The sequence below is a fragment of the Falco rusticolus genome, chromosome 2 (assembly GCF_015220075.1).
Source record: "Falco rusticolus isolate bFalRus1 chromosome 2, bFalRus1.pri, whole genome shotgun sequence".
Classification (NCBI taxonomy): domain Eukaryota; kingdom Metazoa; phylum Chordata; class Aves; order Falconiformes; family Falconidae; genus Falco; species Falco rusticolus.
This window is the reverse complement of record NC_051188.1, coordinates 57535930-57563847: the sequence shown is the minus strand read 5'-3', so window position 1 is coordinate 57563847 and position 27918 is coordinate 57535930. Positions and strand designations below refer to the sequence as shown.

General features: G+C 39.5%; 1 protein-coding gene across 3 annotated transcripts in view; it reads right to left on the bottom strand.

Moving 5' to 3' along the window:
- Positions 1 to 27918, bottom strand: part of CLYBL (citramalyl-CoA lyase) — a 174523-nt gene that overhangs the window by 16928 nt on the left and 129677 nt on the right. For 2 of the 3 annotated variants that reach the window (XM_037377582.1, XM_037377583.1), the window contains exons 3-6: positions 11644 to 11832; positions 7988 to 8089; positions 6043 to 6136; positions 4487 to 4654 (exon numbers count right to left, since the gene is read on the bottom strand). In XM_037377582.1, coding sequence (XP_037233479.1) covers positions 4487 to 4654; positions 6043 to 6136; positions 7988 to 8089; positions 11644 to 11832 — 553 coding nt within the window. The remainder of the gene's footprint in view (positions 1 to 4486; positions 4655 to 6042; positions 6137 to 7987; positions 8090 to 11643; positions 11833 to 27918) is intronic. The other variant, XM_037377584.1, reaches the window with a different exon arrangement.

Genomic DNA, 27918 nt, shown 5'->3' with positions numbered 1-27918 from the left:
ATAAACACACGTTAAGAAAATAAAACTAGGTGTTGCCTTTTTTTTTTACTAGAGATTTTCAAACATGAATAGACAGCCACATAATTCGTTTTAATCTGTTATTGTATTTCGCTACCTTAAAACAAATACATATCTAATTTGTTTGACAGTTTAAAAAGTGTAACATTTGACATTATTAGTTCATTTTTATGGGAATTTCACAGATTGGTGTGATTTCTGCACTTCGGTTTCAAAGCGCTTTAATAAAGAAAGGCTACCGTAATTCCCAGTTTCCTGCGGAATAAACGACTCTCCTCCATGCCAGATAACAAAACTAGTGAGAGGGATGAGCCTGATCCTGCAAACCTGCCACCAAGTGAGCAGCCTCCTGCACACAGAGGGTCCCACAGCCGTGCCGTCCTGCTGCACACTGCAGCCTCTCGTGGGGGCAAGGGAAAGTCTGAAGTGTCAGGACCTAGGGAGGTCTCCTGCGTACAACCGGCTCTGCTCCCACAGTCTTACTGATGTTAAGCCAGCTGTACATTAGAAATCAGCCCATCACCTGGTCCAAGAAGACTCACACATGACCACAAAGATGCACCTATTTTACGGAAAATCACTGCTGCAAAAAATCCTGGGATTACTTCTATGAGACTGCGGCGGGGCTGAATGATAACCTGCAGTACAAACAAATTCTGGGGATGCAGCAGCACAAACTACTTAATGAGCAAAGAAATAGTAATGTTTTAGTGTTGCTACATTTCTTTGCTAAAAAGCTATAAATAGCTCAATTTTATTTTATTTATTTCCTATTAAACAAGCTTTAGTTTATGATCTTATGGGCATCCAAATATTCAGTTTGAATTTCCAAAGTCAAAACGATTTCAAAAATAGCTTAAAAATAGGCAAAAGCTTAGAATTCTGTAAGAACTATATTTTTTGAAAGAAATGATATGCAGACAAATTTTCTTAACTAATGTGTTTTACATTAGGTCCAGTTAAAGGTTTTTTAGTCAATTTAATCAAATGTCACCATTAATAAGATTATGATGTTCCTTATTTGTAATACAACAAATTCTCCCTAGCTAAACTACTAATTCTAAAATTGAAGGGTGTACAAATAATTCCTGCAAAACCCTAAGGAGCTTAACTTTCTGGGAAAAATGTAGACTATATTTTAAATTATATTTAAAGTCAGTCCATAATTACAACAAACATAAAAATATTTATATATGATTTTTTTAAAGTGTAAAAAGATTGGCTTTTGATAAAAATATCTGTAGCATTAAGCTATACTTTTTATCATTGAAACAGTGCTGAACAATTTACAGAGAATATAATCTAACTTTTGATTTATAGCATTCAGTTGATTTTTGTCACACATTATGTATCCAAATAACTGTATAACAGAGCAATGCCATGCAGGAAAGAAACAAGTATTTTAAACAAAATTGTTGTTATTGACAAGTTTCTGAGAGACTCCAAAATTGGAAGACATTAAAATTTATGACCATGAAATCCTTTTTACAGTACCACTTGATATATCGTGCTTTAAATCGATACCTGTCAAGTCTTTTAGGTAACTGTATGATGGTGTCATTTTAGTTTTCTACAAAAGACTGCAAAAAGAGGGGAAAGCTATAGTGTTTCTTATTTATATCTGGCTTCTCAGCATGTAGCACAGGACTTTCTATAATGACTAAGTCAGCTGTTAAAGCTTATGGCAAGGTTTACTTAATTTTATACATAAACATTCCCAAAACTGATGACCATTTGTATAGGCAACAACAGACTTTAAGTCCATGGGTTCTGGTATTGTAAAACATCTTGCCGAGTGTGTATGCGTGTGGATATATATATTTACAATCCCCCCCCCTGCTAAAATCTATCTGTCTGTCTGTCTGTCTATCTATCTATCTCTCCTAATATATATAAAATAAATATAAATCTACATATAAAAGATGTATTACTTTAGCTAAATTACATTTGAAAACATTTGACTATGTAAATACACTCACTGAAGGGAAGTCAGGCTGCTTTTAAGATAACTGGAAGAAAACTTGGCTACAATAAGCAATGAGGCTCATGATAGTAACTAAATAGCTGGTAAATTCTTTGTTACACTATTTCACTTGTTTAATCTTGACTGGATAGATTTGAATACATTAAGGCCAATTCTATCAGTCTAAATCTGAATATGGGAAAATCTAAGGACATAAAACTTTGCTCAATATTTTGGATTTGCGTTAGTTTTGAGGGTGGTGAATTTGGCCCTACGCGTGCAAATAAATGTGTGTTCTCCAGCTAAGAGAGCAATTTGGAAGCCTCAGCTTGTTTTAGTCCTGTTGATTTAAATGATTTTGATTCTTTATGAAAAATTAGCAGGAAGGATTCTGAATTATCTTAAAATAACAAGAATCACATGTTTTGAACTCGTTATTAGGGTGATATCTCAGTATTTTACTTTCACATTATCAGAGGATTGTCAGTGGCAAATACGATCTGCAGACTTCTGCTTTATACAAGGTCATGGATTAAGCTAAGACCCATTTGTAATTTTCTGTGATGAATATTAAATTGGAAATGTTAAAATGTTTTATTTATATAGTTTTGGAACAAAATGCTTTTGCTTTCAGTTTTGAAATGACATTTTATTTTAGACAAAACAAGCAAGAAATATTATGAAAACATTAGAAAAACTGAAAGCAAAAGGAACAAAAGAACAAATTAAACATTTTGGATTGCCCTCAAATTTTTTTTTTCTTTTTTTACCAAAAATATGAAAAAAGCTGTTTTGTTTTGACTTAAACACATTTTTAAAGAAATTTTTTTTTGGCCACCAAATCAGAAAAGTCAGTGTTGCTCTGTCTCCAATTATGGTTGGACTGGTGGTCAGGCAGTTTGCTGGATTTTGGAAATGAGTTGATGGTAGTGGCAGAAAGGCAGAAGGCAAAGAGCAGGAGCTGTGAGTTCACCTTAATGACGTCTGTACCTTTTACAGACCTTTACTCCTCATACAGAAAGGCAAGACACCTCTATGGCTGAGTTAGAAATTCACTTTATGCCCTAAATTGTCACACATGACCTTTTTATTTGTCTCCTATCTGGACCCCGTCCTGATGTCAGACAACTTCCACTGTAAAGTCAGTGGAGTCCAAACCACCATCAATGTTGTTTATGCTGAGCATTTCTAAATTTCCTAAATTGGCAGCCCAAGTTAAGTATTTAGATACACATTAAGTGTTCAAAAAGAGTGTTCTCAAAGGTGCTAGGCATCTGCAGCTCCATCTTCAGTCAACAGGAGGTTCAGATGCTTAAGTTTTTTCAAAAATCAAGCCTTTCCTTAAGCTAGGAAATACTGGTGGAGATTAGGTAGCCATCAGCAGATGCCACCATTCAGGAGCTGTATTATTTTCCCAACTTCAACCACAGATGAATGAAGGATGGAAGTCCACATGGATGTGGATAATGTAGCTGTGAGGAGCTAACCATTTTGCCTCTGAAACAAGACCTGGTTTTGCAAACGTTGAAGCTCAACAGACAGTAAGGCAGAATTTGTGCTGAAGAGCATTGATTGCTATTCTTTCGCTGGCACATCGAGATCACTTAGAAGAACACTTTATTTTTTTGCTTGGTGCTTTAAGATATCATACACTGCTAGCTCTAAAAATATAGTTTGCTAGATGGCATCATTAGGACCCATGCCTTTGGTAACAAAAACCTGAGAGATGTACTGTTACTGTATGTATACCCTGAATGATGGTCAGAGACAAAAAAAGTAAAATGTTTTGTCCTGTATGCTAGAATTCTCTAACACATGTGTCAAATGGCTGACGTCTATTGCAAAACCCCAACCTTTGTTGGCTGCAGTGTCTCACTAGGGTGTCCGAGTGATCTGGTACACCAGTCACGGGGTAACAGGCTGCATTACAGGACTCTGGGGCAAGGAGACTGCTGCTCTTGCTGTCTGCCAATACCCGTAGGTGTCACCAGCACTTACTGGGAGGGGAGCCGGGAGATGAAAAACAAATCAAAGAAAATAATAAGAAAATAACTTTCCCCTAGCAATTAGCATATGAGGTTTGCTTCTCAACTTCTTCACCTAAAAGGTATTTTTTAACAACTGCCATTTAAAAAAAAAGGGAGAAAGAGATCCAAATATTTCAAAAAGCAATTGTAGAGTGGCCATCGCAGAGTACAGTATCACCTTTCCTGTGCTCTGTGATGGGAGGAATCACTGCACAGCCCCTACCCCAACTGCTCTTCACAAACAGTCACACACTTCGTGGGATGTGGCTTTACATAGCAGCCTGTGACATTTTGGGCAAGATTTCCAGTCACAATTTTTAAGGTGCTAATAAGCATAGAAGAGCTTGGTATTACTGAATTTTTCAATAAATGACCTGAAATAAAACCCAAGTTACTTGTCTAAGTGACAGTAAATGTAGCAATATATTTAAATTGAAGAATATATGCATTATTTTGAGGCATCGGCAGAAAGCCATACCAGTGAATCCCATTGAGGCACCTTCTCTTGATTGCCTGCGGAGCCCATCTTCATCTCGGAAATCGATGTAAACAAGGTCTATTGCTTGAAGGCCAAATGCCTTTGCTGTGACTATTATTTTTTGCCTGGCATATAGAATATCATGAGTTTCCTTACTGCTTGTTGCACCTGCGAAGATGATGAAAACAAAGAAAAACTGACAAGAGTGTTTTAAACTTTTCTATTTTAAATATTGCCTATGTTAAAAAAAAAGAAAGTTTGAGATTTTATTTAACCAATTTAGAAAACAAAGGAGCTGTGCAAGGCTATGTGGTCAAAATGATACTCTTCTGAAAAAAAAAAAAGCTGCTCAGCAAAAAAAAAATAAATCTCTCTTTAAACACTAGATTATAAAATTCAAATTTTGATTTAGTTCAAATCAGACATTGTATGTAAGCCTGAAGTCAGTGGAAGCTTCGGCTGGTAAGGACTGCTGACTGGGGAACTAACATGAAGTAATTACTTGATTATATTATTTACTGTATGTACAGTAAGAAGCATTACAGCAAGAGAAAGTTTACACAAATTGATATACTGGGTACAACTAAATGGTTAAAAAATTCACGCTGAGAATAGAATTGCACTTTCCTTGGTTCTGATTCTTGTCACAACTGATGTCCCAAGCTGAATATTTAAGCTTTAGTATTTGAATGAAAAAATGATGGTAGATGACTTCTGAGAAGAAGCAGAAGTATTCACGAGACTTCATGTGCTCACAGGGCACCAGCTAAGCAGTGTGCTCACATGAAGGTTGGTGTGAAAAAATAATAGTATTAATAATATGTTCCCTTTCCTTAGAGTCACTATGTAGACACAGATTTCCAGTTTGTAAGGAATATTTTAGTAAAGAAATGCTAATCTTTACATCAATGTACTCATTTTTAATTTAAATGTTGATATCTCTGCACTTTTATCTTTAAACTGAATCAGATTAATAAGAAGCTAAGCAGCCTCTCATAAAAGAAATTGTGAAATACTTTTTATTTTTGAGGAAGGCTAGTAGTGTTTTCATATGAATACATGGCTGTATTGACATGGGACATATTTAAAGTAAATTTATGAAAGCAAAATGTAGCAGGAGAGTATTTGTGCATGATGTCAAAAGCTTGACTGGTAATTGTCTAAAACAGTGATGAAGCAGACATCAGAATTTTAGGACTTTAAACATAGTTATAGAAAGCATGTGTATGTTTTTTATGAATATCATATTTTTCAATAATTTTAGTGATTCAACAGGTTTTGTTTTGTTTTTTTTTTCATTAATTTTTGCTACTGCATGGTGAGAAGCAGAAGAAAGTGTCAGTGCCCTATAAGACTCAGGGACCATGTTTAAATTTGCCAGCAATACATTCTGCATTGAAAAAAATTATGGAGAAAAGTGGCAATGTAAAATGCAGATCAAGTGTTGTCATTACTTTAATTTTTGCTGTCAGAAAAGCAAAGGCCATAAATCACATCAGGCTTCACCAGTGCAAATGCCACACATTAACATTTATAGTAAACACACAGGTAACAACCTATGCTGGCACGGAAATCCTCTCCTCCAAAGACGACTGCGTCCAAATGAAAGCCAGCCTGGGATCCTGTTCTCAGTGCTTCTTCACAGACAGCCTTCAAATGGGAACAGAGTATTAATTTCCACAGAGATGCAGGATGCAGAGAGGCTACAGAGGATATTAGAGCAACTCAGTGTTACCAGAATCCTTCAGCTAAAATTGCTCCTATTAAGCAAAGCCATTGTAGGTGCCTGACTATGCACACTGCTTTAAAATGACTCAGCAAAAGAGAAAACATTATCTTTCCCTGAGCACCTATATGCCTAGACTGTGTAAATACAGGATGTTGTAGCAGATTCCTTACCTTCTGGTTGACATAATGCCCTGGGTATTGCTGTGATCACTACTTCAGATATTTATGTAACAGTATGAAACAAAATACTTTGTCAAATACTGCTTAAATGCAAACAAAAAGTATTAATTTGATTAGTTTGGCAAGTAACATATCTCCATGAGAAACAGAAATAAAGATCAGAATCTCTTTTATTAAATAAATAACATGAACGGTTTAAAATGGTTGTAGATTCCTTATAAGATGCAAAGATTCCTTACAGGATTGCCAATTTAAAGCCGCCTGTTACATATAACTAAAAATTATCTAAGGAAATGAGAAGCACAAGTGCTGCAGAAAAGTATTAAAATAAAAGCAAGAAAAATTTTGCTGCTGTAGCTATTCTATGCAGAAGTGCACTTCCAAAATATTACTCTTCAATATTGATGTTTGGATAGTAGTACGTATTTTTTAAAGCTAAGGTATATGGAGAGAGACAGACGTAATGACCAGCTCTCCTAATGGGTGTTCTTCTATGGCAGCTGGTGGGACAAGAAATTATTCTTTATCAGAGTGCTTTAAAAGGCAACTCTCCTGCCAAGATCAGGAACTGCAATATTAAAAATTCTGCTGTAACATATTCCACTATAAAACTGTAGGTGAAGGAAAACCTCAGCTGGTTTAAAATATGATTTAATTCTGTGTATGCACACCAGACAGGAGTGTATCTATTTGGTTACTGCTTTATTGCGTTCCCAGATATGTTAGCGTGTGTTGTAAGATAAATGGCTGTATCAAACGAGCAAGCTGCCTGTGAGGCCTGTCGGTACTTCTGGAGGTACTTCTGATGTGTGTGTCCTCAGCTGGTCCGAAACTTTCCCCTTAGAGCTTGGGAGGAGAATGCTGAATTCCTGGTGTATGCATGAGATCTTCCGTTTCATTACCACACCGCCTTGCCTTTCTGAAAAACCTGGACTTCACAGCGAAGACTGGGGAGTAATTTATATTAAAATGGACTTACTAAAAATAAGATTTGATCTATTACCATAAAAAAGGAGTGCACACTTCAGGTATTTCCTATTTTCAAAGTTAATTATACTTCTGATCTTAGCATTAAACTACTTCTGATCTTAGCATTAAACACCCCACCATACACAAACAAAAATGAGAACATGAAATTTGGTTGTAATGTTATTAGTAGAAACCATTATAAATCTGCCAGTTCAGCAACAGTGAAATGATAATTAATTCTTTTTTCTAATTAAATGTTATACAACCATTGAGTTTGATAGCAACTAAATAGCCAAGTGTATTGCAACAGTGAGTATTCCAGACCTTTGGAGAAGCCCGTTTCCACTCCAAGTGTGTTACAAAATGATAACAGTAATACAGAGAGGTTTTATTATTTGGCATGGACTATCTGGAAGTGTTCTGTCACTGAAGTATTTTGAATTTAGGAAGGCCTTTACAATAGAAACATTGGAATTCGACGTACAAATGTTGTGGGGGACTGAACAATTTGCTTAGTATTTTTTAACCTCTCTTCCTTGATGAAATCGGGAGGAGACTGGGGAGTATTCTGTTTATCCTAGTTTGCTGAGGTGGCATAATATGAACACTTTGAGACTTGCTTACCTTAAAATTGAGCAAGCCCACTGCAGTTTCCACAAAGGGGATAAAATTCATTGGTTCTACAAGTGTTCGGCCTTTTAGGTGATGTAAGAATTTGTCTGAAAACTAAAGCTAAACAGTATGAGCTATCAGAGAGAGAAAAAAAAGAACATTCTACATGTACATATAACAGGTTAAATTTTCACCTGGCTGTAACATCATCCCTCCCCACCCCAAAAAACTTATAATTAAAAAAAAATTAAACCAGCTTTTAATGAGGCCTGTGACTTGAAACTGCAGCATTTCCACACATTTCTAAGTTTGGAGGCTGGTTTGCAAAAAAAAAAAAATAAAAAAAATCCAGGCTTAGCACCTCTCACCCTGGCTTAGTGAAATGCAAATCCGCGGGCCCTGGAAAACAATGAAGTGCTGCTGTACCTGAGGTCCGGTTTTGTTTCAGGTCCAGCACTGCCATCACTGGAAGCGCTCCCCAGCCTTCTAAGTGGCATCCGTATTATTCATTACGGCACCGTTACCCTTTTGTTCAATAGGCTTTTCTTCATAATTTTTTAGCTTACCTAGGAAGGCCTTAAAAAGGAAGTTTAATTCTTTGAAGACCAAAGCTTGCCAATTTTTTCCATGAGACCAGTTCACAGCTAGCTCTGAGCTGCCAGTGGGGTAGCCCAAATTCCAAAATCTATCATCTGGAAACATACAAAAGCTCTCGCACAGATTTTTCCCCTTTCAAAAGGGGGAAAAAAAAAAAAAGAGGGGAAAAAACCCTCAGCCCTATATTGTAATTCTATTATGTCTGTCCAGATTGAGTAATTTGCGTGGAGATAAACATATCGCAGGTACAGCGAAATTATGTTAGTAAATAAAGACAAAAATAACATATGCATATATTTTAAATTTAAGGAATATTCGACTATTAATGGATATCAAAGGAAAGGGAATTTTAATCATCTCTCCATTCAGTCTCAGTTGGGTAAATCATATCTAAGAGATTTGCATAAATATAAACCATCAAAGACTTTTCATCTTCAAAGGGGGTTTCAAGACCCTATAAGCTTTGTACTGTAATCATCGCAGGTCACAACCCTGCAGGAATAAGGCTGCTATGGCAACATAAAAAACTAATGCTTAAGGCTTAGCATAATATTCTGACTAATAGAAAGGAAACTCATTTTAAAAGCTGGCAGCCTATTTACCAGAAGCTGGATTAGAGGTGTTATTTCCCCTTTTAGCTTCCCCCCACTGCCCCTCCCCAAAAGAAGGAAAATCTAATCACCCAGATCTTGAAAAAAAAGCTTTCCAGCAATTTGCAGTAACTTTACAATTAGGCCAAAATAAATCACAGCTTTCTTCGATGAAGAATTCTGCCCTTCCTATCCCTGCTTTGCATCGTCACTGTGGCCCTCTTGGTAACTTTTCTCTGGAGAAGAGAATTCCACCCAAAAATGTGCAAGGAGAAAAAAAGAAAGAAAGATCCATGCAATTCACACGTGGGAGTGTACAGTATAGCAGGTACTATAGTGACAGAAAACAGTAAACTTCATCCAGGCGCATGCAGAAAATGAGGTAATATAATAGCATCAGCGTATATTCTTAACGCTCATATCTTTTTTTTTTTAAGCAAAAAAAAGTAAAATGTGCTACTGGGTTTATATTTTAGGTGCATGTTACAGCAATAGAGCTCTTCTTTTATTTGAAAATATTTTAAAAGTCACACTCCTGGGATTTTTTTCTACCTTTTGTTTTGAAGGTAAATGAAAAAAAAAGCATGCTTAATTAAATATTGTCTCCCTTCCTCTCTCTTTTAAAAAATTTGCAGCAAGCACCAATACAAAAGGTAACGAGTGGAGAAGTTTCAATTAATTTTTTTTTTTTTTCAAAAGGAGACGATTAAATGTTTCCGGCCCGGTAAAGTGTTCATTTCAGGGAGAAAGGGGGAAAAAAAAAAAGGAAGGCGGAGGGAAAAAAAACCCACAAAGCTTGGGGAGGGGATGAAGTAGCAAGGCCTCAGCAATTCTTTCAATTCCAGTGCACACCCAATAGTGTGTCGGGAAGAATGCACACTGGTCAGGATTTGTGGGAGAATTGTCCCGCCACAAAGGAGGGAGAGTTACGCTTGTTATAGTCCAATAAGCCATGCCAGTCAAACAAGTACCCACACTAGGGACAAAAGGAAAGCAAGAGATTCTCACACAAAAGAAAACAAGTAAGCCCATCTTTTAGTTGTGCATCAGCCTCCAGGTTTTCTGCTGCACATAAATAAAAATGAAGGGGGGGGGGGTGGGTATGTGTAGGGGGAAATAAACAGCTTCTGGGAGGCTGAAAAATCATGCTGGAGTGAATTTTGGGAGGATTGGGAAAAGAAGGTAGCGGCGTTAAGCAGAGCGTGCTCTTTGTGTGCAAAGGTTGGGCAAAGTGAGAGGGAAGCACAAGGCGGACAATGAGGCAGAAGTTGTTGGGGGTGGCTTGTTTTCCATGATGGAAATGAAAGTTAGCGAGAAGGAAGGTGGAAGGGGATGAGGGGGCAAAAAAGCCCCCGCATCCCACCTCCCTGCAAAACCTATTTGGTGGCAGCAAGGGCCCTGCCATTTTGGAAGCATGAATATTCATTACTGACAAGTTATGTCTAACACTTACACGGCTGTAAACCCTGAGAGGTATACTCTGGTTAATTTAATTAAACGTTGGTGGAAGGGGATGGTGTAACTTCCATTGCGAGCAGTGGAGGCCGAAGGGGCAGTGCCACGGAGTGGACGGGGCTCGTCACTTACCCAGTGTGTTTGCTCAGTTGTACGCACACGCCCAATCTCAATGGTTTGATCAAGGTTAGATGCTGGGATTAAAATAAATCCTAATACGTCTGCCTGCCTTTCATCACAGCTTACACGTGTGCTAGTTGCTTGGCTAGTGGTTTGCAAAAATGCAGAAGTGAATTAAGCATTATTCTTTTACTGGCATGTTACAGCAATAATGATATCTCTAAACAAAAGTCCCCCTTTCTTGACAATTAAAACAATTATAGCATAATTAGGCCTATTTCAAAGTTTTCTTAAGTAATTTGACATGCCAACCATTTACATTTCAGGTTTTTATTGGCTGAAAAGTCAGTCGTGAAACACAAACACACCTGTCAGCAATTAAAAAGGAAGAAATAGAGAACTGTTCAGGAAATAATATCTGTGCTAATTAAAAACACTAGTTAAAAGCTTCCTGTTTGTTCCTCCAGTTGCCCCAAGGAGTGACCTTCCCCCCAACCCATTTTTTCATATGTCGCTAACATAGTTTTCCCATCTCCTGCTTACAATGCGTGTAAATAATGCTCATGGACAGAGACAGTAATTTTGCTTGTTAGGATAGTTAGAGAAGAGTCAGATACTTATGCTTCTGTTTCTGATAATAAACTCTGACATCAATATTGGTTCTTCGTTGACTGTGTGAGAAATAAACCTGATTTTCTTTATAAATGCAAGGTGTTCTGTGCATGCTTTTTATACAGCACATCTTACACACATTTAAGTGGATGCATTTCCCAATGACCTTAGCCAAGCAACAACATTACATGGTATTTGCAGCTGCCTTCCTAACTCAAGAGTCATTCATGTCTATGCCTGTGTGAACTTGGCCCAACAGCTTCAGTCAAAAGCTACTGTGTTGTTGGTACTCACCCATCTTATTTCTTCAACACATTCAACCTTTGGCAACATCATGCTTGAAGGAAGGGTCTTGGACTGCAAAAGCACCTCCAGATCTTCCTCTGCAAGACCACTGGACACAGAGTTTATCCTAACACACTTCTCAGCATGGCCAAAGTCAAACTCTTCAAGGGTTTTCACAACAGTCAGTCTTGCTTCTCTCTACAACATAAATGAGTTTAGAGGCACAAGAAAAGAAAAAGAAAGCATGTTTTCTATTGACAGAAAAGTGCACCGAGGAGAAATATTGTTGAAACGACATGAGGAAAAAGCTAGACAGCCAGTGTACTGATGTCCCCAAAATGTCTGCCACTCTTGTACTTTTACTGAAGCAGTCATCACCAGCACCTCGCAGTCTTACCTTCCTCATTTCTTTATAACCGGTAAATGAAATGCTTGGGTTTTATGTCTAAGTATTTCTACACCACCACTTGTAGAAAACAAGACTTTTGTGTCCACTAGTGCTTAACACATGTAACAAACAAAAATCTTCACGCTAACCACAACATGTTGCACTAACCGTCTGTACTCACAAAATGGCATGTTATTAAACTTGCATTAAACAATTAATTTTTGTAATTAATCTCTATATTGCTTGAATGTCAGTAAGCACAGATGTACGTATACTTTGGCTTTACTGTATACATCTTCCTTTTCCCCATGTATTCAAGGTGTATTAAAGCCTGTGGTAGAGCTTACAACTTGCATGTGAAAACAACGTCAAAGTAACTCGGGAGATTTTTCCTGAACCACATAAAAATGATATTTTCCTACCGGCACAAAATAAAATCTCCAAAGACACACACTTCCTGTGGCTGTTCGTTATTTTTGTGGATGTAAATTTACAAATCTGTTTAATAGTCAATTTGCATGGAGAATACTTGCATGCTTTTCTGAAATGAAATGCATTTCTTGGCCTGGAGAAGGTGGCGGGGGGGAAGGAGGGTGCTGGGCTCCCTGCTTCCTGTCAACTGCAGTTTCAACCCCAAATTCCTTCCACTCACCAACAGCCCCTAACAAATTTGCATTGTCAAAATGCACACTTATCAAAAGTCATTTCATTTGTGAAGAGTTTTTATGTGGCTAATAAAACTTTAAAGCTTCTGACTCTCGCGGGTTCAGGAACGACTTCAACAATATGCAGTTGCTGAATAGAGATGATTTTCAAGAAAACAGGCAAACTCAAGGGTAAAAAATAAAACTAAAAAAAATCATCAAAGTTAATATCCAGGCTAATACCAATCATCAAGACAGCACATGACAGTAGATTTAAACCAGACGGATGCAAATCTCTGTTGGCGAGAGGGGCAGAGGCAGTTTCCCAATGTGGTCTGAGTTAAACGGTGTGAGGGAACAGTAGCTTACAGTTGTCAGGTCCGATCAGAACAGGGTCTCCCAGGCCAGTTTAAGACAGCTCTGCAGTGTACTGATTTACAGGGCTGGGACCCCCGATAATTAGGGTAAGTTTAGAGAAAAGCAAGTGATGGCTCTAACTGGTTAAAAGGAAGGAATAATGAAGCAGAAAGTTAATGAAATCTGAAGCAAACAGCCTTCAGCTTGGGGCTACTAGCCGTGCTTCTCCAAAGGTTGGGAGCATGTGCCCGTTAATCGGACAGACGGGAACAAGGCGCACATGTACGCATCCCTGTGCTGCGATCAAGGGGCACGTTCAGAGGTAATCTCTGGAAAATACAACCCGAAACGTTCCAACTGCTGTGAATGGACTCTGACTGGGGCCATTAGGAAAGCCACACAAAGATGCATGCAGTTTACTACAAACACATCCAGCTGGAAGACAGCTCCAGCACACAGCCGTCTGAAATGGCTGTTCTGAACCATATGATGCCAATACCGGCTAACACAAATCCCTTACGTTTTCCTTCTCTGACCAGGGGTAATGGTTTTCCAGGGCTGGGCTGAAAGTTTCTGGATATGATGCAGGAGGGTACCTTAAAAACATGCTCCAAACCAATTTATGCTTTTAATTAAAGTCAGATTATCACCGTTTCAGCACACACTGATCCAATTTGCAAAAGAAAGATCTCCCCAAATTATCCACTAAGGCAGCATCCAATTCCAACTGAAGGCACATCTCTAGCAAACTTACAGCCTAATTCGTTACGATTTTTTTCAGATTAGAATAATGAGCAGTAGACCATCTCATTAGCTATTTTTTTCCTCAGGCTGCAAACTCCCTTCCCCAAAAAGACAGATCATGTCTTTCTAGGTATATTTCCATACAAAACACTTATTAACAGGCTGTTGCTGTTATCAATTTACATAAACTAAATGTGCAGCCCTCTGGTACGTATCCCAAAAATAACCAACAACTTCACTGAATTTATACCAACCAACAAACATGGGGAGGGGGTTGTTGTTTTTCCCCATATTTTAATAGGAAATATGTTGCTATGTTAGTTAACACACCCATGCCATCTGTTGGGTTGAGAATTGATGCGTTTTCTTCGAACTGCTACGTTTTAGATCTGTCTGCCTAGATACCCCAGGAATGGAAACATTTCCCTTCCATGATAAAATGCTTCTAGTCACTATAGTTTCCACATCAGGATTCAATTTATGTTTTCAATTTTGGGACAAACTCGGAGTACCTGGCTGCCAAAGTCAGAGCTCATGAGGGGGCTGACTCGGTGCCTACTCTTCCTGCAATGGAGAAAATCTCATTGATGTTAGTGGGGTGTATCAGGTCCCCACACAGGCTTCCAATAAAACATTTCATGGCTAAATAAAAAAATCTACTAAACCCTCTGACAGTATGTACTATAAACATGGGGGAAAGGAAGAGCCCTTTCTGCCTTATTACGCAGGGAAACATAGATGTTATTCTTGTTGCAGGATCCATGCAAAACCTAAAACTTTAAGCTAGCTAAACTACTTGAAAATTGCAACAGTATAGAAAAAAGTAGTCCTTGATACAATAATGTCTTTAATACTAGTAGATACAATAATAAACACGTTCTCCAAATACTATGTAAGGTCCCTGCCAAGAGTGGTCAAACTAGATTTTTTAAGAAACAGTGAAAGAAATGGTTTACCCTGTTCTTCACATGAGAACTACAACATCAGATATTCATGAATGAATATTTGATAAAGAAATAAATCTGATCATTAAGTAAATGATTCCATCCCCAGGTAGCTTGGGATGGCGGTATCCCCACTGGGTCCCACGTGGGTTGGGTTCTTTATCAAACTGAACCAGAGAGAAAGACAACAGACTGCTTCAAGTTAAACAGTGACATTATTAAAATACGCTACATTTGCAACTCATGCTGGAAGACCCACTGGGGAAGAAAACGTTGGTCAGGGTGCTATTTTAGCATCCCTTCTGTTTGACTCTGAGGAGGACATGGGAGGATGCTCACTACCACGTGGAGCTACGCCAACCGGAGAAGATACAGGTTTCAGTGACGCAGCATTGCTGACAAATCCACAGCCACCCAGACAAACAGACACTGAAATTAAAGATGGGAATACGCGTGTTGCTGGTGCAATTGGCACCCATTAAACCTAATAACTAACCATCCTCATGAGTTCCCAGCTCTGAATTATCAAATCTGCAAAGAAAACAACATCCGTCCACTTTTACACTCCAGTGGAAGAGGTGGTCCCTCGCGGCGGGGCTGCGCAGTCTCGCCATCTGGAGAATAAATCGAGTGTGAAGTACAGTATAGTTTGGGACCAAGCTCCGTGGCGGCAGCCCAGCAGTTAGTTCATTAGTCCCAAACTTGCGGGGATTAGTGCGGTATCAGCTCTACTGTCGGATGGGATCAGGCAGGCAGAACGCAATACTCGGGGATGGGGGTGGTGGTGAAGAAGGAGCCCCTCGGGTTTATTTATAAAACTACACAGTGTAAGCGCACATAAAGAAGTGCCTTTGGTTATAGTATTGTCATCGCCTCCTACCAGTGAATCAGCACCTTTCCTTCTTTCCTTTTTTCCCCCTTTTGTTCTTTAAGTTATATGTCAAGACATAGAAATTTCCGCTTCGAAACAGAAGGAATGCCACAGAGCTGGAAGCTCAGCCACCCACTCACCCTGGACACAGTGTTAATACAGCAGTAACGAAGCAAAGATGGTCAGATTAACAGAATTTTGGGGACTGCAACAGCAGACGGAAAAATGACATTTTCTTCTTTCTGTTCAAACTGGTACGAAACCCCACAAACCAGTTTTCCAGCACTGTGATTTCTGGACCTCTCTGATTTTGGGGAAAAAAAATCTGTTTTGCTTTATCTTTCTTGCCTAGTTTTACTCCCTTTTTTTTTCCTCAAGACCTTCAGGTCTTAATGTAAAGAAAGTGGGTATATTTAAAGACACATTTATGTATAGATCTCATCCTGTTAACATCTTTTGGTAATAATTCTTCATATGGAAATGTAAATATATGATGCACTAAAATGGCAGGCCAGTATCTATCATCCTCATTGCCATAATAAGTTTGCATGTTTCAAATGGCAGAGGAAAAATTAATTACTATAATCACAATTCAAGTTATTTTTTGTGACAGGTCTGACATGGTAAAAACATACAATTATGTGTTAATGTTACTTCCCTGGAGTGGTTTGTTTACAGGACTTGACATTGCTGAGTCTTTTGTCACTTATATTAATGCATACCCGACAAAGGCATCTCCCAAATAAGATTTTGCAGAAGCACACAAATATTATAAACCCACAGCATTTTTTGGGCAAAATTCAGTCTCTGCAGAGGCAAAACCTGACATTTTTTACATGCTTAATTCTCCACCAGTGAAGTGATACCATAGAGAGTGAGACACTTCTTTAAGTTTCAAATTAACAGGTGAGATTGCAAAGACAAATTAAATTTCTTTTCAAGGAAACAAAGAGAACTGTAACCGTGGAGCATTTTCTGAGAACAGGAGGTTCTTGGTTCAAGAGACCTGCTTTCTACCTTACATGCACCAGGTACCTGTGAGAACAAATCTTTGAAATGGCAAATACTTATTTCTAGTTAGTCTTGTTAGACTGAAACGCTGCTGTAAAATGTGCATACATCGCAAAACCTTCAGGAAGCTGTTATTAAATCACTTAGAGTTACCTTCCAGCAGATAATCAGTTGAGCAGTTTTTAAAGACTTAGGAAGTTTTAAAACACATTTTCTTTTGGTTCCACAGGGAACACGCCAAACCCATCAATCATGTAATCCTAAAGGAAAGAAGAGGCAGGAGTGGGGAGGAGAATGGAGAATAGAATTTCCATCTTGTATGTCTGTGTTTATCCTCTGCAGTTCAGGCATACGCATGTTTTAGAGCACTGTAAGAATCTAATTTTTCCGCTACTCTTTCCTGAAATCTTCGAATTCTTTCTTTAGTAAGTATTTGTCTATTCAAGACTTTTCTTGTTTTACACCAACCTTTTCACTTTTCTGAAAGAGATTCTTCATGACATAATGAGTCATCTAACTCTGTTCATCTCTAGCATCTGCTGCTTTTCTCTCTGCTCTGCTAATTGTCTTTACATGCGGTACATGGTCTAGCAATGCTAAAATGAAGCAAACTTCAGTGGTCAGCATTATGAACTAAGCTGCAATTCAATTATGCTCTGTTGAGGAATCTTAATGTCTTTCCCCATTTTCCTTTAAGTTTCATTTAAGGTCTAGGAACGCATCAGTGTGCCTATCAACAATATTTATCCTGTATTATTAAAGGACAAGATCTCTTAAAGCTGTTTATGAATAGCTGTGAGCTGCTTGCTGCCATGTAAGCTTAGCAGCCTCTCCTTCCCTCTGCCAGCATGGATAATGTGGATCCTGAAGATATTAGGTGAGGTCTACCCAACATCATCAGAGTTGGGTGATTTCTGTATATGATGATTGGGTGATGGCCTGTCTTGAGATGCTGTGAACGTGGAGAACCAGAGAACAAGAACCCGAGGTCCACCTAGCCAGCAGTCCAGGACCCAGGGCTCATGAATCCCAATAAAGCTTTAGGGGTGCTCAGCTACGTAAGCACTACATTTCTGCTGAGCTGGGGTATCTGAAGACATGTATATTAGTGCTAGTGCAAAAGCAAGACATTTTCACAAGTTGTGTTTAAGATATTTTTCTGACTTGCACGTATCTCATGGAAGTTTAAACAGAGGCCAATTGGCTGATAGAATGAATTGGCACGTAGAAATATTCATGCAATGTAAGGACTTAGCATAAAAATTTCAGTAGTAAAAATAATGCAGCATGTTGTGTGTGTATATACATAAACACAGAGACAGGCTTATACCTTAAGCCTATGTGTACAGAAATATTTCAAAACGTTTTTTAATGACAGTACTTTATACAACAGCTTCAATAAAAGAAAATTTTGTTCATGTACGTACGCAGCTATTCTTCTGTCTGCCAACTTCTATAAACACTTACAAAAGAGATGTAAACAACCTTTCAATTAAGACAAATCAAGCTAACACTAATTTAAGCTGGCTGCAAGATGTAGTCTCTTTACTTCTTTCCCTGGCTTTCTGAGGATGCTTTTGGTTTTGTGACAGATTAGCATCACAAATGAAAATTCTTTAGAAGCATTAGTGTTAATTAGTCTTCCTGGACAATCCAAATGAGCTGCTGCATGATGAAATGAGACCACAAAATACTCAATCTGATGTATCAATAAGAAAAAAAAGGCTACACATTTCTTTCATCTGGCACATGAACTTAACTGTATGTAATGCTTATTTTTTATTTTAAAATATTCTAGTTTAAGGTATATTTAATTGGCACCATGTAATAAATTATTATTGAAAATGTATACATTTGGGAATCCATTTTTTATTTTTATAAAGGTATCTTTTTGTTAATCCTGATAATGAAATACATTGTGGTCTGCCAAAAGTATATCTGCTTTAGCAAACTATCAGTAGCTCTGCTCAGCAGCTGATTTCAGGTGTGGTGATTGTAAGTGAAATATGGATAAAATGTTTTGAAGATCAGCAAATGGGCACTATCAGAAGCATCACCTAATTACTGCCTCAATTATTTAATAAATTATTTGGGGAAAAAAAAAGTGCCAAATGAGGTAAACATTAAACAGTATGGGAAGTTAAAAGCAAGCTAAAGTCAAATTAAAAGTTTATCAGCAAGAAAACAACTGGCCAGAGGCTTGTACTGAAGGAGCCAGCGTCTGCCCCAAGCTGCTCGGAAGCCCCTAGGAATGAAGATGGCATTAAGAAAAATCAGGTCAGCTGTGCCATGGCTTCCTTCATCCTTTTTTCTGGAAGAAACTTTTCCCAATCTACCTGCAGTCTCAATAAAACTAGGTGTTTCAAAGAGAAAACTTGGAACAACTGTGCATGTTTTTTGGTATTGTGCAAATACTGATTAACAGCTCTTATCTCAGTTTTCAGAAAGTGCTTTTTCTGCATTGGTAAATTAGCAAATTAATATTCTGTAATGCAATCAAAATCCCACAGAATTCCCTAAGTCCAAGTGTTTACAGGTCATGTCCACAGTAAAATTGTACTTGTGCAAAAAAGCAGAAAAGCTCTCATCTCTTCATTTTCAACCTACATTTTAAAGTTAAGTGCTGTCACCTTGTAGATGCGTGTGTTTCCATGTAACAGGTTTAGCATGGGATTCGTGAAACTAATGGGCCACTCAGGTGTCTTATGCTGAGCAAGACACCCCCACAAAGTCCTCCCACCAGGCGGGTCCTTGCACTGTCCAGAAGAGGACTTCTTAAACCTTCTCATTTCACAGGCAGGTTTTTAAAGCAGAAATTATCTCATGTAGCCCTGTGTGCCCTTGTGAGATCATGTCATTCATATAAATTTTTTTATTATTTATATTTTACATATTTATAGGTTTATAGACTCTGACAAACTCTATACAATCAGGTAACTTAGCTCCCAACTTCACCTGAAGGTCTTGGGCCCCGACTGCCCACAAGGTACAACTGCTCATTTACACTGGGGGAGCGAATCATCTATTCCCCCCAACTAAAGCACAGGTATGGTTTTAGAGATGGAGCTCTCCAGGTGCCATGCCCAAAGAGCAGTATGGGCAGGACTGCATCAAGTCCAGCTGCCTCCACACTGCTCAGCCCTGTGACGCTGCTCCAGCAAGGCTTGCGTACCTTCAAACACACATCTCCTCTCGCCATGCCCCAGGGCATGCAACACATATCCTCAGCTAAAGGTTACGCGCTGCCCCCCCCCCCCCCCCCAACCGTTCATATGGCACACCGCTCATATTATTTCAGCTGCTGGAATTGAAGAAAAACCACACAGAAAAACAATTATGCTGTAGGTCCATCAAAGCCCCACTCTGTGTCATGGGAAGAGCCAGATCCATGTGCTGCACACACGGCTGTCACTGCTGTCAGTCTGCCCCTGTGCAATGTGGATACGAGCCCCTCTGCCCCACGAGGTGAGGGCACCAAGATCTCTCTTTGGGTCAGATGCATCTAGCACTGTAGAAGTAGCCCGTAATTGCAGTAATTACGTCCATGGAAGAATAATGTCAGGAGATGTTTGATACAGAAACTTTGGTCTAACAAGCTCTGCACTAAACTGACACAGCTCTTGCCTTCCTGCAAAGCAAACTTGTTTTACATGTGTATTTCTCAGCCAACGCTTACCTTAACAAAGACCCACCTCACTACACTGGATTTTTGCCAGAAATCCTTCTTCTCTTTCTACCAGAAGGGCTTCCTTCTGATAACAGATCCCACTTGGATGAGTGCCCAGGGTGAGTCAAGGAACCCAAACATCCCACTCCACCCCAAATGCCGGTTTTAGCACCTCCTGTAGGCAACATTTTCTCAGCTGCTCCTAATAACATGATGAAGCCCATTACAGGGACTTGGCAGAGTCCCTGAAGGATGGGCAGCAGTACAAAAGCAACTGCACCCCCTTCCTTCCACCCCCACACCCCCGAAGTGGGAGAGGGGAGACAGCACCAGAATGCCATGTCCCACATGTCCCCACGTAGGCAGTGACTAGCTGAGGCAGAGACTGAGCCCTCATATAAAATAGGATTAACTCCATGAATCAGGTCTTCATGGTGAGGAGTAAGGACTTCTCTGAAATCACTTCACTTGTTTTCAATGGTCTAAACCAAACCTGAAAATGTGAATTTTTCCCGGCCCAGAGCTATGATTAGTGTTAAAGGAATGGAGGTTTTTCTCCAGTTTGAAAGTGGGACCTGAGGAGGTGGTTATTTTCTAGGTCAAATCTCCCCCGTGTCAATCCTATGGCAGTAGTATGGTATTTGTACATCACTGATGCATGTATTGTACTGGTACAATATAATACACTTCTTTATAGACATGTAGAGAAGAAATCTTGATTGTTTTGTTGGTGTTCTTCAAAACCTTTTTAAGTTCCTCATTTAGCTATTCCTGACTGCAGTGGAACAAATTACTGAAAATTGTTACATTTCTTTCCCCAAGCTTTTCTTCAACTGTATTTTTTTTCTGATGTAATTATTTTTACATGCTAGGCTGACTGAGAAGGTGCTCCTTAACAGGCCTTCTAGAATATCTGTGAAGTTTGAAGTAACGCTGGTGCATATTCCCCAATAAAAGGCCAGGATAAATGCATGTATAATTACTTCTGCAAGATTAAGCATTTCCTACCCTTTTCTGCTTATTTCCACTACATGCCCCACCTTTTCCCCATGCAAGCGTTTCCAATGCAACTGTTTCTTGAGCCAAGATGCAAACTGGATCACTGAAGCAATCACATTAGAAAAGCTCAGATTTTTTTTATTTCTGGGTGGGAGAGCAGTGTTTGTTTTTTTTTTTTTTTTACCCCAGACCATTTCAGCAGTCTGGTTTACAGAGACATACAAACAATTGCATCACTGCAAGCAAGGGGTTTGCAGAGGATGACAATAAGCAGCTAGGAAGGGCAACATAGAAAGAGGAACTTCTTGAGATGTTTTTGTTTTTTCCACCAAAGCCAACCAGCTAAGCACCCATCATTTCACTTGTTTTGTGTTAATAAGGAGACTAGCAGGTAGGATGCAAGCAAATGCCTGCATCCCATAACAACTGTCACTACGAGCCCCCATTCTTACATCCATATGTATTTACCCATAATGTCACCTCAATGATGGCATAACTGACCAGGGCATCTGGAAGTAGGGAACTTTGTTAAGTCATCGATTACTTGACTAACACAACTTTTGCCTTCACTTCAGTTGTTCCCTTCGGAACATTTTTCAGGTCTGAACATGCAGGCTCTTTCACCTGTGTTTTTGTTACCTGCTCTTATATCTGTCAAAGTCCAAATCTGATGTGGATTTCACCCACTTCAAGCAGTCTGTCAGGCTTGGAGCTCAAATTCTTTACATCTGGCTTATCAAGTATTTTCTCTCACTTTTTGGACAATGACTACCAAATGCAATGTCAACAAAAGACTAATAAGATGGGTTCATCTTTGGACCATTTCTTAAGAGATATAATAAATCTGGTGCCAGTCTGGATCCTGCTTTCATACTGCTTTAACCACTTTGAATTTCGTTGACACCAATAACGTTAAGTTGATGCAAAGCCATGGTATGCATCTGTTCGCCAAAATGCTGCTAGCAGTATAATTTATTTTCCTGTGTGAATGAACTTCATGGACAATCAGGATTTTACAGTGGTCTAATTGCGTGCATGCATACAGTACTACTGCTTTGTTTTTATTATATTAATTTTAAAACAACAGTGATAAAACGTAATTCAGCATTCACAAGTTTGACACCCATTAAACTGCCATTTTTGCTTGCATTTTTTCCCCCCTCCCATTTTTGCCCAACTTGCTTTACTGTTGTGTAACTGTCTGGATTAAGTATGTATTTAGCAATTTTTTTGTCCCTTTGACTTGCTATGCATCTCCTTCTCGATCTGAATGAAGGACTGCCACAAGAAATACATGAAAACTTGTGCTACTTACCTAACAAATGCTTTTTAAGGGAAACTGTTCTGCCTTACTTGCTAAGCCTGTTTACAGTTTTTGATTGCCCCACTAATAATGTGTTTTGCATTGAGAACAGAAGGTAGTTTTTCCCCCAAAGTGCTCAGAGACAGCTTCTCCAGCCAGAGTCCCCTCCATCACCTGCATCAGGTGCAGATTAACCCTGTTGGGACTCAGGTGATGCTCCCTTCCCTGTCCTTGGCAGTGGCTGCTCCCTCTGCTGCCAGCCTGCCACTGAGCATCACGTCTGTCTGGCAGCTGCCCCTGCAACCTCCGGAAGCTCCCTGGCTCCATTTTCTCATTCCAGCTGGGCACCGAGGCACCGTCCCTGCCAGCACGTTTGCGCTGCTGTGTGGTTATGTTGCTGGATACAGAGGTTGTTCAGGTCCTTTCCTGGTTAAGGTGTCTTTACTTTTGCTTGGGATGGGGCTGTGGCCAGTGTGATCCAAAGTGGTCCTCACACCACTTTGTCAAGGGCTTGCTCTATATCTAGAGAACTTCACTTATTTTCTGAGGGCAAACTGCACAGTGACACCAGTGCTATTCAACTTTATCTGTTGGCAAGTTGCCTACCCATTTCTCTCCCCACACTTTCATTTGCATGCAATCATCAATAAACTTCCTAGAAAATCTCCTCTTTAGAGGCAGTAGATTTCTGCAACACAGGTGTGGGAACAAGTCTGTTGTCCCTTTTGAGCCCACTGGGCTACTCCAATGTCTAAGGGTGCCATACCAGGTACAACAGTACCAGACAAGTGTTGCAAAGCGTGTATCTTACCGAAGTTTCTTTCTGTTCTGGCTCCTCATTCAATCTATAACCTTCCCCAGTAGGCTTCAGGCAGAGTTGCAGAATCACAGGATGGCTGAGGTTGGAAGGGACCTTTGGAGGTTATCTTGTCCAACCCCCTTGCTCAAGCAGGGCCACCCACAGCTGGTTGCTAGGACTGTGTCCAGTCAGCTTGTGAAGATCTCTGAGGATGGAGACTCCACAGCCTCCTTGGGGCAACTTGTGCCAGTGCTCGGTCACAGTGACAAAGTGTTTCCTGATGTTCAGAGGGAACCTCCCGTGTTTCAGTTTGGGCCCATTGCCACTGGTCCTGTCACTGGGCACCACTGAGCAGAGCCTGGCTCTGTCCTCTTTGCACCCTCCCTGCAGGTATTTATGTACATTGATGAGATTCCCCTTGAGCCTTCTCTTCTCCAGGCTAAACAGTCCCAACTCCCTCAGCCTCTCCTCACAGGAGAGGTGCTCTAGTCCCTTCATCATCCTTGCAGCCCCTTGCTGGGTCTCTCCGGTATGTCCATGGCTCTCATGGACTGGGATCTCTGGCATTCTCTTCCAAATGATTCACAAGGTTTAGAAGTTCTCCCTTCTATTTGTCAGAAGACTTTGAGTATATTAAAACTATCTACCTTTTTATTTTTGAAAAAAAATTAAGGTCTATTTAAAAAAAACACAGCTGGTATTCAGCACTCTAGTTTATTTGTTAATACCATTTTTTAAAAAATTCCTATGTCCCTTCATACTCTCAGCATCACCTTTTTCAATATAATTCTCGTTTCCAACTGAGTGATTTAATCTTTGCTTTAAGATAATATTTCATCTGTTGCTTATTTGGCTTTATTTCTTCTTGACCAGGTTTCACAGCTTCAGATTCTGTGTTGGCAGTTTCTTGGCCAATTTTCCTTTCCTGTTGACCAGATACAATCTCTGCCAGTATGGACACTAAGTCCTCTATTGCTGGCCAAGCAAGAATCAATCATGCTGAATCTTAGTAATATAAATTTACACTTAAGACAAATGTAATCCTCCCGGGAATTATCATCTACCCTAACATAACTTTATCACTATTTATGAATGCTTATGATTAATTACTGTAGCCCACTTACATGCACGTTTGTAAGTAGACAGCTATCAGGATAATTAAAATAGCAAGAAAAGAGTAGCGAAATGGCTTCAGTCTAATAGCTATATAAATATATATATATTTAAGAACACTGCTTGTGCCTGTGTTTGGACAGGTTGCTGTTTGACTCCATATGCATGTGGACCTACTTTCTGGCTATTCTAGTTTCATATCTATATTGCACAATCACTGTAGAGCCGCAGGCAAGTTGAACCCCATTGTCCTCTAGACCATTCAGGCTTAGCACAAATGCACGATCTAGTGACAAGAGCTTTCACTCAGCCAATTCTGCGTGCCCAGAAGTTCATCTCAGCTTTTTCATCTTGAACAATGGGGAAGCAAGGGGGATAGCCTAATATTTTATCCTCTGTTTTGCCTATGTAGTCTTTGTCCACCAGCAGTTTGTGGCGCTAAAGGCGAACCTCTTGCATGTAATCGCTTTCAAAAAGCCTTCCTCCTGTAGACAAGGCAACGATGAGTTACAGTCACTGTTTGCTGTTATCCTAATCTGTTTTTCAAATAAAGGTGCCTTTTCTATCATCTATATAACTCATTCTGCTCTTTCTGTGTCTCTTCATGCCACGGCACACTCTCTGGGTTTAATACAGGACAACATTCTGAAAATTTGTTCTTCTGCTGTCCTGTCTCCCAAGGATCACCACCTCCTTTCGAGCTTTGCTTGTACTTTTTTCACTGCTCATAGTCAAACAAGTTATTGAAATGTTTTTGTTTGTTTTTTGCTGTTTCCCTCCCTCGCCTTCAGTCGATGTTTGTAAAGCATTTAACACTACACCAGGCGGGTTAATTTACTGCACTGGTAAAACAGGCTATTTGGAGTGTCTTGCAACACTGACATGTTTTCAGCTTGAAAATCAGATGTCTCCATCCCAAAGGAAAGAATTCTTGCCAAAGCTTTGTTTATATCGATGCCAGGTGCAATCTGGCCCAACAGTGGTAATGACATATGAACACTAAACAGTTTGTAAAAAGCATGCTTCAAAATGAAATCTGAATCCTATACATAAAGACCCAGGTAAGAGTCTTACTAGGAATTTGCCTGGTGTAGGAAAGTATTTCTTTGTAGAAACATTAATTTGGCTTCTGGGCTCCCTTTAGTGTTATTAGTGGCTTCTGATTTCAATTTTTTCATTACAGATTGTTTTTCTTTTGCTTCTGGTAGAGTTTTCAAAGCCACAGGTTTATTGTGTAGAAATATTTTAACAAAAATTACTGTAATTACTGTATTTAATACTTTATTTTGTACATGGCTCTTGCATGTACGATTAACAAAAGAAATCTTTCCTCTTCTTGCCTCGCAGAGAGCGACCCGTATTTGGTGAAATTAGAAGTACTGTGATTCAATGCATACTGCAGCACCTCTTGAAAGGGAACTGCCAGAATTGAATTGCATCTTCTTCTTCTTAAACAAGTTCAAAATGGGCTTTCATCCCTAAAGGAGATTTTTTTTTGGTTACTGCTGGCTACACAGAGGGGAAAAAAATGTTAAACCTGTGTGAGAGTCCTGACTCTTAGATTAAGTAACTCCCTGACCATAACATGAAAGCATCAGAAACTCTGGCAGGCTGTAACTTGCATATGTTTGTCTGAGCTCTGTGATGGTCAAATCCTCAGCATCACTTTGCAAAGTTATGGCCAGATAAAACTGTCTAAAAAAACAGTGGTTTGATACACTGTGGGGTTTTTAAAATGTGCCCAGATTTTTGTTTGCAAATCTGTATTTAACTGACACTCCCACTAAATCAGTGGCCATTTACATGAAGATCTGGCCCTTAAAAATCAATGACATTTATGCAGTGATCAGATTCTCATCTCTTTTGAGGGGCAATGTTAAAACCAAACATCCACTGCTGATATTGAGCATGTGTACTGCATATAGCGCAAATCATTTCCCCACAGAGTAAACCAAACAAAAGCCATGAGAACAACAGCAATAAGAGACTATGTGACAAAAAGCTATTCATGTGCACAACCCATTACCTCACTGCATACCTAAATACGAGCCAGTGGCTTTGGGTTTTGTCTTAAGGAGAACTCTGAGGGAAATTCTCAGGATGCCTTTCCCATGTGTTTGAAGTAAAATCATGAGATGAGTATGCCTTTAAAATGAGAGATAAACCACTTAATACTTCAACTCAAACTTCAGAAATCATGATTCTTGAATCAGTGCCTCAGCAGAAAAGGAAAGACTCAGATTTGCAGATGGCAAGTTGCTTGCTGCAATCTGAAAGGGTCTATACTATAATGGCAAAAAATATGACTATATACACTTTCTTCCTCTGTCCATCTGCCACTGTTATAGTCTACTGTGGGGGTGATTTTATTTAAATTTGGACTGTTTGCAGGCTGATTTCTCATTTCTGCAATCATTAGGTTTGTCACAAAAAGAGTAAATAATTTTTTTTTAAAAAAACCCAACTGCTGCCTTGGTGCTGTGTGACTTACATAGTGAAATCATTGCAATAGGCTCTCTCTGAAAAAAAACTACATACATCTGCTGCTAGTCTGCGTGGTATCTCATCCAGTGACTGTGTATGTACATCTATACATGGAGGGTTTGGGAATCTTCATAATGACTGCAATTATTTTCTGAAACGAAAGATACAGAATAGTGGTAATCATCAGCCAGACCAAGAATAAAAGAAGAGAAATACATAAATAATAGAAAATGAGTAATGCAAATTGATATTTAATTTACTAATATTTAAAGGTCACAGGAAGAGTCATCTCGTTTTACTCACTTACTATGCACCTTCATCCAGGAATGGTATACACTAGCTTGCCACAGCCTCCCCCACACTCACTGTGTAACAAAAAATACTGGTGGACAGAGGTATGTATTTATCAAGATGCAGAGAAACTGAAAGCTGTCAGGAACCATGGCTGCAAACATCAGATCATTCACCTTTTCCCTTGCTCAAGACTTGCCAAGAACAGGACATACAGATGGATTTTTTATTTTTTTTCCCAGAGGGACTGGATTTGCCTAGAAGAAGCTTTTGTGCCTTCTGCCATCAGACCCTCATCCCTGCTGGGACCACTTGCCTCCTGGAGCAGTGGTCCTCATGGACAAATCCCCCTGGCCGAGGCTGGTCCTCTGTGCTATCCTCATGCCTTTGGGCTCCCAGCCACACTGATGCACCTCAGAGCAGATCCCATCACCCTGCAGAGTCACCCCCCAGGTACAGCGGGGTCCCCAAAGGCAAGCTGGTGGCTGCAGGGAACAGGAGCAGCTGGCTAAAGCTGCCAGCTCTGCCAGGCTGACAGCAAAGAAATCGCAGCAAATAATGGAAATTGTCTCCTTAGCATGTTAAGTTTTTAAAATGGCCTGCAATGTTAGGGCCTGTGTGGTTTTAGGGCTTGTAGGTCATTAGCTCAGGCACTCTGAAGAATTAGTA